At 40.6% G+C, this 12,468-nt stretch overlaps 1 protein-coding gene across 1 annotated transcript in view; it reads right to left on the bottom strand.

The window, feature by feature from the left end:
* The window catches only part of fstl4 (follistatin-like 4), a 283,884-nt gene that overhangs the window by 245,219 nt on the left and 26,197 nt on the right, over positions 1 to 12,468 (bottom strand). The window contains exon 3 of the mRNA XM_050040972.1: positions 1,336 to 1,369. Coding sequence (XP_049896929.1) covers positions 1,336 to 1,369 — 34 coding nt within the window. The remainder of the gene's footprint in view (positions 1 to 1,335; positions 1,370 to 12,468) is intronic.

The raw sequence follows: 12,468 nt of genomic DNA, 5'->3' as shown, positions 1-12,468 counted from the left end.
AGCCTGGTACAACGAACGGTTTTGGTGTCTATAGCTAGTTTCTCTTCATGACAATTGCTGGGGTGGTGAATTTTTTTATAACTCAACCGTTACATTTTATTAAGGCTTCAAGCTGCACATAATTAAGGGCTGGCCACTTTGAGTGACAGGCCGTGTCACCATGTATTTTTTTTTTTTTTTTAAATAAATATTTTTTTTATTTTATAATAGTAGTTTTTGACAGACCGGGACGAGGCCTGTTTGCTGGAGAAAGCAACTGGATCTCAATCTAATCTCAGTGTGGACTCTGGAGACACATATTAGCAACAGGTGTGGATGTAATCAGGTAAAACAATACCTAGATTCGAAATGCATTTCAATGCAAGCTGTAAAGGGGGTTTGTGTGACTCCTAACATGTCAAGTATTATAAACATTTTTAGATTTATTCAACTCAGTATTGGTACTGGTGTCATAATTCTGGTTGTGGCAGCTGTAACTCACATGGTGGAACGGATTAGCCGTTAATCGTCAAGTTAGTGGAATGACGCCCTGCTACTTCTCTCTGCTAAAGTCTCAACAGCCAGACTTATGTGGGGGTTGAGAGTCAAGAATGTGACTGATCTTCTTTATAGGGCATCAACTGTCTGAGCAATCACCGCAGTGTGAAACAGCCTGAGGCCAAAGCCAAACAAACATTACTTAATCATTTCTGACAGGGGACTGAAGATGCTTGACAGCTGAATAATTATTCACCTGACAAATATATCTCTCAACATATAGAGGGCTTGTCACTTGGAATGAGTGATTTCAGGTGCTTTTGCTTTCTGTCTGCTGAGTTGGGGAAGAGTGGCAGGACATGGTGCAGATGAGTTCACACCATTACTGAAAAAAATACACCGTTTTTAAAAACTATACCGTTTCCTCTCAGATGGTGCCGAATGCAGCTGAATAGACAAACTAATGCCTGCCAGTCCCACAGCTGATTTGTAGATTATCTCTTGGCATCCACTGACAACTGAAATGCTTTCAAAATTTAAATCTGACATGCTTTCAAACACCGCCTCCGAGAAGAGTAGAGCAATAAATGCAATGCAATAACAAGTGGGATTTTTTCAGATTGTCACAGTTATATCATCATCAGAGGTCTTCTCCATAACCGGCTGCACGGTCCATTTTACGAGAGCCATTTAGATTTGAATTACTTCCCAGCAGCATTTCCCAGCAATCAGAAAACCAAAGTGCGTGCCAGAATAACAGCAGAAGAAAAAAAAAAAGAAAGAAAGATTTTGTCATGGAGCACAACATGGCATATTTTGAAAAATGCTGTTTGGTTTGAACACAGTAAGTGTACTCACATTGATCGATGTTCCCGTCTGCTTTCTCCTTCTCCTGCAAACAGAGAGCACACACAAAAGTGGTTATTACAGGCTTGGAGGAGTGAGACAAAAACAGCCCTTTCTGCAGCTTTTCGCACCATTCATTACTGTGCTTTTTCCTCTTTCCTGGGTTCAGAGAAAGACGACGACAGAAAACAAAGGTGAACAGATGGAAAGAGTATTGAAAAGAAAAGGACAGAGACACTGGGAGTGAGGGAGGATATATGGCGAATGACAGCAGAGAAACGAGAGGACCTTTACAAAGGCGGATCCCGGAGTCAATTCAATCACCTTAATTGGAAACACACTTCCCAACAGGCTGCAAGATGGCAGATGTCACTATATTGTGCCGGAATGTTTATCAGGATGCCAAACAATTGACACCACAAGGATAAATGCTGATTTATATGTCAATCCTAATTGTGAATATGATATTGACATTCAGTTTCAAATTTATCTAAATAAATGTCACTTTTATTCTTGGCTTTCCAAATGTCCTATGTGTGGATGTGATTGGATGACAAAATGAAGGACGATCATGTCCAGCTGAGAATTACATGAACAAGAACAATCAAAGTTGCTGTATCTCAAACAAACAGTTGGACTTTTATACATCCACTAAAAATAATGGGGACGCAACTTATATATAATTGCATAATTTAGATAATTTACTGATAATTAATTGATTTAATTAATGCAATTTCAGCCGATAATTACCCTTAAAACCTGCCTTTCTCTCCTCTGCACTGTGTTGGTGTGGACAGAAGTTTAAGTTCTTCGCTTGAGATTTTATTTTACTAAAGCCGACAATGCACATTATCCATCATGGCCCCCACACATCAAGTCGATGGTTGGCTGCCCGTCAATGTTGGGCCGTCTGTGAGAATCTGTTGTCCTAGTCTTTCGTGGTGTTTCCCACACCGTTGGCACTAGTCGGCCCTTGTTGCCCGTTTTTTTGGTCTGCCAATTCTTGTTGTGTTAAATTGTTGTCTGAGACATTGGAGCCCATTGATGAAAGAAATCCCTCTGACTGGCAGTTCAGCTCAGTGTACGAGAAAAGAAATGGAGAAAGCAATCACAAAACTCAAGTCAAGAGGGCGTGACATCGAAACAAACTTCTTATTTTAGGGAAGATTTTGTTATTGTTCGCTAGCGCACAGTAATATCATTCGTTCTTTCAACATTGGGTTCAGTGCAACAAAATCTGTCAGTAAAGAAGACAGTACAAGTAAGTCATCAAAGGCCTGTTGAACAAACAAAACATCCTTTCAGAAATGGGAAGTGTTCGACCGCTCTGCCATCCAAAGCAGGGTTGTCTTACACAGTCATACAGAGCTTGTTATGCTAATACAGTATTGTGAGGAGCAAGCTACAAACGTACACTAATTGAGCCTAATTAGCTATGTATCTGACAGTCTGATGAAATCTTTTACACTGTAAGGGAGAGACCAACCAGTCTTTCCCCTCTTCATCAGCAGCATGCCTACAGTTAGTTAGTGTCTTCACATCAGCAGTAGAGGGAGGATGAAAGAGGAGACAATGAATGATGTCACAGAACTGTACAGGGCTTGAAGCAAAACAGTAGCCTTAAGTAAACACTATGTTAAGTCATTCTGGTGGTTTTGTATCCTGTACACACTTGTTAAAGGACTTATGATCTGGTTTTATTTCTAAAATGTATACATGTTACTCCTATGGTCTAAGACAGTATTAAAATATAAGTAGGAACCAACAACTCTCCACATACTCCAAAAGCTAGTGCGCTAAAACTCAAATTTGTGATGTCATAGGGTATAAAGTCTGGAGCTGCTCCATAGACGATTGGGAAAGGTGTTATAGATGACACTGAGAGCACCCTGGGTAACGTTCTGAGTATATGGGTACATTTTCTGTTTCAGGACTGAGAGCACTACAACAGGATAAAGCTCATTTGGGTATAAAAAAGAAAAGAAACATTCAGACTCCCATTCATTGTCAATGGAGCAGCTCTAGACTTTATACTTGATGATATCACAAGTTTGAGACTCTTTAGTCTCTGGCTTTGAGAGAGAGTAGCGCATGTTCACAAATACTGATTGAACTTTCCTAGGCCATGAAAATAAGCATTTATAAGATTAATATAATATATTATCGAATCAGCCTCAAAATAATGCAGAGCTGATGATAACGCCAATCATTACCTCTACAAGTGACATACAGAAAGTGCAGAGGATGTAGGGAGAGATGAGAGCTGCAGCATCACTGAGCAGGGACGGGGGCAGGTATGAAAATGTGAGACAATATCCTGGCCTTATCTGAATACTAAGATATCAGACTAAATCATCAGCAGGCGTGTGGATAAAAGTAAAAGGTGAATGGAGGTAAGAAAAGTGATGACAAGATGACTTGCATTATGAATTACTAATGATGTGAATGGAAAATGTCTGGTTTGTAAAAGCTTTGAATAATTGGACCCAACAGCTGTGTACTGAAATTCACTTTAACTCCCTGGCATCAATTTTCGTTAATGACTACAGTAGGAGTCCAGCTGACCTGTGTTGGAACGTGTGTGTGTGTGTGTTTGGGGCAGAAATTGTAGGCATTTCGGTGTGCTGATCACTTGTGCTTGTTACAGCACTGTGAATGCATCACGCTCTGCATAATGCATCTGAACTTAAAATGTAATCTAACGTAAACTGTAGAGCCAAAGGATCGACGTGCAGTTTAAAAATAGAACAGAAGCAGGTCTTCCAACGCAACACAGCTTCTGAAGCAGCCAATATGTGGCAGCAATTGAAGTGTTGTGACATTTTGCATTCTTGTCCCTCAGTGTGGATGTCACCGGTAATGAGGCTCAGTGATAAAACATGTGTGAGTCTGCGAGGCCTTCTCAGCTTCCCAGGAGACTCAGAGCCTCACGAAAAACACAGCAGTTTTAGTGCCTCCTGTCACTGCCTCCTCCTTTGTCTCTACATCTCTATCCCTCTCTGTTTCTGCCATCTGTCCATCTTAATTGCAGACGTGCTTCCTCATGATGGCAGGATAAAATTGAGTGTGCTCATCAGCACCGCCTTCCATCATCTGGAGTGCCGCTGTTTGATCAATTGATTAGAGAATCAAACCAAGCATAGAGGTGAAGGAAAGGCTATGTGCTTCTTTCTAAAAATACTGTCCTGTCTTTCTCTCCAGGGTTCTTTCTGTCACTTTACTTTATACATTCAACTTTAGGGGAGTTTTATGGCGCAAAATAGTAGTTTAGCAATAATGGAAGGCAACTTTTGTCATGTCACTTGATAAGTAGATGCAATACAACAACCATAGACTGCATCAGAAATATCGACGACATGACAGTTCCGTAAAGTGAAGCCACAACATCTTGATCGCCCCCTGGTGGCTGACTGCAGTACAAGTCATAAACCCCACCCCCTTCACGTTAGGTCTGAAAAAGTCCTGCTGATGTACGTTTACGTGTTCATTTTTTGTATAGGTTTGGTTTTAAATTATTTGACACTATAAAAAGGGGGTGTGATGTCAGCATTGACAGCTGTGTACGTCAGCGGCAATGTTAGCAATCTGGTCAGGTAGGTGTACAGGTGTGAACTCCATACCGTAGCTCCGCCTCCTTATCACTACTGCCCAGACTCTTACTCCAAATGCGTCACTAGTGCAAGATGGCAGCACTCGTATCTGCAACATTTTGGCTTCATTTTTGTACAGCGGGAGGAAGTGAAGATGCGTCGTCCATCCTAATATAAAGTCATTGGTTGGTACAGTTGATTAGGATGTAGAGCTGGGCATAGGCGCCGAAACAGAGCACAACACTTACAGTCTTACAATATTCAAAATCTAAGACATCTAGTCTCATATAATAATGTCACTGAAATATTGATATATTGCCCAGCCCTACTTAAGATGAAGTTTGTATTTCTCCATTGCAATGCAACACTTTCACTTCCAGTGGGTGGAGAAATGTAAATAACTACCACCAGAATTTCATTTGAGCAAATAGGACAAACCCCTCTGGGTTTAAATTAGCATGGGGGGGTCTGCTTTTCTCTGCTATAACTTCTCTTTGTGATAGAGGCTGATTAGTTGGGTGTATTTTTACACACAACCTGCCCAGTGCAGTTTGGCTTATGTGATAAAATTATGAGAACGGCAGGATGCGGAGAGACGCATTATAAAGAAGACATGTGACTCAATACCTTCTAACCTCTTATGTTTGACTTGCGCTCCATTAATTTCCACTCCTACATGCATACTCATGTCTCAGGCATGTCGTATATTTTCATGTTCAGAACACGTTAGGGTACTCAGACACGTCTTCAATTGGCTTTTAATGTAAAAGCTATTTTAACACAATTTGCATCCAGAGAGTTGAAGAGGATGCCTGCCATTACATATCTGTTGCTACGGTTACCTGCCATTATACCTTGCGTAATAATTAATTAGTGAAGAATTAAATGGTGTGCTGGTACAAGATTATAACAGACGCATGCCAGCCAATCACTTATATTTTCCATGGCTGTTTTATAACTTGGCAAAGGTTGATAAAAGTAAGTTTGTGCCTCTACTGTGGCTCCACATACTAAAGAAGCAGTCCTGGTACTGTGAGCTAAATTAAAAGAAAGATACCCTCCAAATGTCATGGTAGTGTAATGTCACTGATGTCACGGTGTGTTTCAAGTTTGCCTGCTTTATTGGGTTTTGTGGTAGCAACAGAGTTAAAGTGTACAAAGATTGTTATAGCCTCTTGAAAAAAGAAACTAGTACAAACAAATCTGAGTGCTACATGCCTCCATCTTGGATGCCATTTAAACACCCACACAAAACAAGAACCTGACATTGCTGCCACAGAGACTGACATTTTGTGGGCTTGCAATTTGAACAGCAGGGCAATTCAAGCCAAGATGTGTCTGTTACAAAGTGCGCTTGAATATGCTTTTTCCCCTCGCTCTTATATGTGCTGCTATGCGGGCCCTCTTCATTCAAGGACCCATATGTTTGTATGTGCCCACTTACTCTCTCTCCATCTCTCTCTGGCTCTTAAATCCAGTCAACAACAAAACTCTCTGCTAGATATTAGCTGCCTGTGTGCCAAAACAGTGTTGCTGTTTCAATATTTTTGTTAAGCAGCAGCTCCAGTTATTGCCTGATATGTGGAGCATATTGATAGTTTGACCTTTTTAAGACACTGCCTGATTAGGATGAAGTGGCACCCAGGGGGAGGAACAGAAATGCAAAGCTGAAATATCAGTGTCTGTGTTTTCACAGGAGTTCATCTTCATACATTCAATATTTATTCCCTGATGTCTGTTGCTTAGAAAGAAGGGATCTGTCTTATCTAACAGTAATGTATCAGCGCTCTGACAAGCTACTTAATGAGCTAAATGAAAAGGAGCCAAAAAACACTGGCAATGTATGTAAGCAGTAATACCTTCACAGGCATAATTTTGATGAATCCTAAAATAGAACTAAAACCTGACAAATATCTGTGTATTTTTTTCCTCTGCATCATTAGCTGGAGTGGTTTTATGTTTCTAGTGATGCTCACTGGCACGATCTGTCCTCTAAACATCTTCACTTATTCAAATTTGTCCCTGGCTTCTACAGAAAAAAATGATAAACAACAGCTTCAGTAAGTTTTACACTTTTTATATGCTACCAGATACAGCACTTTTTAATTAATGTGCTAATCGCCTCCCTACAGAAGGCGCACGAGGGTAGACGGGAACAATTTGCTGCTGCCATGCAGCCACAACCACTCTCACATATAACCTCCGAAACCAATAACAATAAATCACTTCTGAAAATGTCATGAGGACGGTTCAGTTATCATGTGACCAAAAGTCAGAGACGAGTTAAACTAACCTAAATTATCAGACAGGTCAGGAGGTGTTGACTTCTTATGAACATTGAAGATCAGATACAAACAAAAGCTGGATTTTTTTTTTTTTAACAACTACACTGACCTTCAAGAGCAAGTAATAATGCTCACGTCTAGACTCTGGCTAAGGACAAAATAAGCCTTAATTCATTTCTTTTTCCTCATACAAAGTCCAGACAACAACAGCGTCACAGTAAAGACGTCTGGGGTTTTGTGCTGTTGTTTGCTACCTTAATGTTTGGTTATGACATATCACCTCTATTCATCTGCGCCCCCATCATCTTTACTTTTCTCTCACTGCAGTGGCCCAATTTCACCCTCTTCTTCTTTGTTAAGATAATCCCCATTAATGTCTCTTTTATTTCATATTTTCTACTCCGTCTACTCCTGGTCTTTTCTCTCTTAATTTGTCTTCCCTTATATTTCTGCGGAAAGAAAAAACAAGATCAAATAAAAAAAAAAAATATATTGTCATGTATTTTTCCATCAACATTCTGTTAGTTTCAGGACCAGGTAGCTGTTTTATAGCATTGCAGTTGCATTACATTTTAAATGTCAAGGTTTTTATATACACCCCTCTTGCACCCAACTACTACTCCCCTGGTTTTTGTTTCTAATTTGTGGATATGTTACTTAAATCTAGCTTAAGATCATACACAAAGCATCTTACATTGCATACTTGTAGTTGGTGAAGCAGTGCAAAGGACTAATTTAGCATTAATATCTGTGCCCACCTTTATTACATGCTAGCTTAGACCTGTTTGGCCCTCTTAGCCCCAGTGACTGATGTGCTCCTTTCTGTGTTTAGCATATAGTGGGTACCTCAGTAAAAGAAAGCAGGTACTGAAACATACCAGAGGGTTGTGCTGAGCACAAACAGTCCCACCTACAACTATAATTATAGTAGAGAGGAGTTTCATTGCTTTATATAGGCAACCATTGCACATGTTCTGTATGCCTGAAAGGTTTTCTTCATCTTTGAGTACAAATTCTCAGGAGACAGCCTTGGAAATTGTAAAATAAACCTCTGGGACTGCAACAAAATAAAAACTAAAGCTTTATGGGAACAAGTCATAATCAAAATGTAAATGCAGTGAGGGGTAGCCCCACTACTGAACATTTAAACACAAGAGAAGAACCTGCCCTCGCGGAGAGAAGGCTATTTTTATTCTTTTCACTTTCATTGTTGCTACATTTACTCTCGATTCCTACAATGCATAACTCTATTACTCCTAAAGCTTTCATCCGACGAGCACACTTCCCTCTTTCTCTGTGTTACTGCAAAACCACTTAACTACTCCTCTCTTTTCACTCTTCATAAAGACCACTCCCCAACCAAATTACAATCTCACTGTCAGATATGCAGTCTGTAAAAACCCTACATGCTGTCCAGTGTATGCTGTGACAATTCTCACCACTAAGAATCACGGACTAAGACTGCTGCAGCATCGGCCACAACGCATGATCACAGCCACACCTGCATCATCACAGTTCAATGTTAAGACAGCGCTTATGCATGATGACTAGAAAACATTAAGGTGTGTAAAATGGTGTTAACTGATGCATGGATGGATAGAATAATGCAGACAGAACAAAACAATTCTTTTAGTCACAACAAAGCTACCATTGCTGAAGACATTCAGTTTTGTTGCAATCGTTATTTTGCCCTTAACCCATTTTCATATTATTGTTCAACATTATGGCCTTGTGCAGGTTAGATTCCTTAACACTGACCTTAGTTTATTTTGTTTATTTGAACTGTGGCATTTTTCCATCTGCACCAGGTAACAGCCATCTTGTCGTAGCCCCCCCAAACCGGGAATAGCACAGCTGTGCATGATGTCATTAATGATGGAGTTCCCTGCTAAAAAGCATGCTTCTTTACTGGCATGGCGTATTGGGCTACTTAAATGGAACAAAGCCATGTTTAGTGTTATTAGTAACACCTGTGCTTTTCCTGCTTTGACACGTCTCAATGTCTGCTGTGAAAAAGGTCTGTATTCCAGCACTTCGCTTGCATATGCTTGTGAAGCGAGTGTGAATGTGAAAATGTATTTGGGCGTACAGGAGCAATTGACTCTGTGTTCTGATACCTGGTTAAGATGACAAACATCACCAGCAGCAGCTGTTCTTGCCAATTAACTTTAATTCTGTGAGTAACTTAATGACAGGCCTAAATTAAACTTGGCTGTTGTTGGGTTTGTGTGTGCTCTCTACAGCTGGTATCTGTAAGGTTAATGTAATCAGCGTCATAACTCTGAATCACAACCTCCAGTATTTGGATTAAGTTGCTTGTGAAAAATAACAGGTGCCAAAGTTGGTTGGCCTCTGTTATTTAAAAATACAAAAAACATATTTAATCAAAATTTACATGGTGTGCACCTATGAGCATTTATTTTACTATATATATACCAAGCACATTTGGCAAAAGCATGTATTTTGTGATGAACTGAGTTCTACCATATTTAATTGCTCAGGTTTTAGCTACAGGTTGTGAACATAAATTAGGCTCCCACCCAAGTCTGTTCCTCTCAGCCAACAGATTTCAGCTGAATATTAGGAGTTGTCATGTACTTAAGTTTATTCAAAATTATGGACTCAATAAGGGATTTGATGGATTTGGATTCAGATTTGATAGGCAGATGCAATAATGAAATCAGGTTTACTAAGTGATTTAGTAAACTTACACTGGCTGCTTTATTAGGTACACCTTGCTAGTACTAGGTTGGACCCCTTTTGCCTACAGAACTGCCTTAATTCTTCGTGGCATAGTTTCAACAAGGTGCTGGAAACATTCCTCAGAGATTCTGGTCCATATTGACATGATTGCATCACGCAGTTGCTGCAGATTTGTCGGCTGCACGTCCATAATGCAAATCTCTAGTTCCACCACATCCCAAAGGTGCTCTATTGGATTGAGATCTGGTGACTGTGGAGGCCATTGGAGTACAGTAAACTCTTTGAGATGATTTGAGCTTTGTGACATGGTGCGTTATCCTGCTGGAAGTAGCCATCAGAAGATGGGTACACTGTGGTCATAAAGGGATGGACACAGTCAGCAACAATACTCAGGTAGGCTGGTGTTTAAATGATGCTCAGTTGGTACTAAGAAAATCTCCCCCACACCATTACACCACCACCACCAGCCTGAACCGTCAATACAAGGCAGGATGGATCCATGCTTTCATGTTGTTTACGCCAAATTCTGACCCTACCATCTGAATGTGGCAGCAGAAATCCAGACTCATCAGACCAGGCAACGTTTTTCCAATCTTCTATTGTCCAGTTTTGGTGAGCCTGTGTGAATTGTAGCCTCAGTTTCCTGTTCTTAGCCGACAGAAGTGGCACCTGGTGTGGTCTTCTACTGCTGTAGCCCATCTGCTTCAAGGTTTGACCTTCAGAGGTTGTTCCTTCAGAGATGGTCCTCTGCACACCTTGGTTGTAACTAGTGGTTATTTGAGTTATTGTTGCCTTTCTATCATCTTGAACCAGTCTGGCCATTCTCCTCTGACCTCTGGCATCAACAAGGCATTTTCACCCAGACAACTGCTGCTCACTGGATACTTTCTATTTTTCAGACCATCCTCTGTAAACCCTAGAGATGGTTGTGCGTGAAAATTCCTCAACATCAGCAGTTTCTGAAATACTCACCCGTCTGGCACCAACAACCACGCCACATTCAAAGTCACTTAAATCACCTTTCTTCCTCGTTCTGATGCTGGGTTTGAACTTCAGCAGGTTGTCAACCATGTCTACCTGCTGCTGCCACTTGATTGGCTGATTAGCTTTTTCTGTGAAACAACAGTTGAAAAGGTGTACCTAATAAAGTGGCCGGTGAGTGTATATTTTACAATTCTCTTAAATCAGCTTGTCCCTTCATCTTCCAGGCACATTGTGCACTGTTGAAAAAGAGATGAGTTACTGTAATGCTATTTATAAAACAGTAGTTAAAAATGACTATGCATTTAAATTAGTCTGTGCCCTAATTGTACCAAGGCTGGCACCATGCCACTGTGGATTTGTCAGCACACTACAGGCATCTTGGTTGCTCTGCAGGTATCCAAGATGGCCCCAAATAAGTTGAGGTCAAAGTCAAAAGGCTTTCATCTGGACTTGTTTTGCTTCATTTCTCACTCTTTTTTTCAGTCTGTTACACCCCTAAGAGATGCTATTGTTTCTCTGCTTACAAGTTTTATATTGTTTTGCGAGGATTTTAGATATAGAAGGGAGTAAAAAAAGGAAAATCTGGCACAACATATTCATTCCCAAGGGCTTTGAGAATGCATCCTGCATAATCATGTGAATTCATGGGTTTGAATGATTCACCCCAGGGTTGACTTTAAATTCTGGCACCAATTGACAGCTTTTTAAGTTCCAATTCTGGCCAGATAGACGGAGGAGGGAATGCCTGGGAATTAGTTTCATCTTCTTTTTTTTTTGCATCAAGGGATTTCAGGGGACACAACCACCAGGGCAAAATTACACTGCACAGCCTGGTGCCAACTTGGCAAAGCCCAAAGTGAGTCAGAGTTAGAACAGACCAGGGGGTGTACATGCTTAATTTCACAAAGAATTAGGACGACCGCGGTGCCGTGTGGTATGTGTCTGTCTGTGCGTATGTCTTTTTGACAACCTGTTGGGGCTTTATGTTTCTGTTATGCAGAGAACATTTGTTAAAAGGCATCACTCCTGCTGGCAAGGACCTGTTTGCTCACAGGGCAAGTTTTTCTTCCCCTCTCTTTGCCTGTGAATCGACTTGTGTGCCATCATGATAGATGCAAACAGACAACCTCATTCAGAAACCTGCCCATAAGTATTTAAGCAGTTATGCCAATACTGTTGTAAATAAATGAACAAACAAAACCTGGGTTTCAATTTAATGCACACAAAGAACAGTAGGCAAATGTAAAGCTACTTGCTTGTTGGAGTAACCATTAACGAAAATACAACAGACCAAATTAAGACAAAGTCAGATGATCATGAATCATCAAGATCTGCTCTCCGTTTCAAATTCATCACTATTTTGGATCCATTTTTTTTTAGCAAGATTCATTTGTGAGTCAAAGCCCTGGGGCCTCATTTATAAAGCTTGCTTACGCACAAAACGGGGCTTGAAAGTGGCGTACGCCACTTACCACGCAAAGGTTGTGATTTATAAAAATAAACTTGGCGGGAGAATGTGCGCACCTGTAAGCAAACTCTGAGTCATGCGTGCGCACATTTTGGAAGACACTGGGAAGTGGCGA

This window comes from Epinephelus moara, chromosome 3 (genome assembly GCF_006386435.1).
Source record: "Epinephelus moara isolate mb chromosome 3, YSFRI_EMoa_1.0, whole genome shotgun sequence".
NCBI classification, from domain to species: domain Eukaryota; kingdom Metazoa; phylum Chordata; class Actinopteri; order Perciformes; family Serranidae; genus Epinephelus; species Epinephelus moara.
Note: the sequence above shows the minus strand (reverse complement) of the source record. Positions and strands in the feature narration are given on the sequence as shown.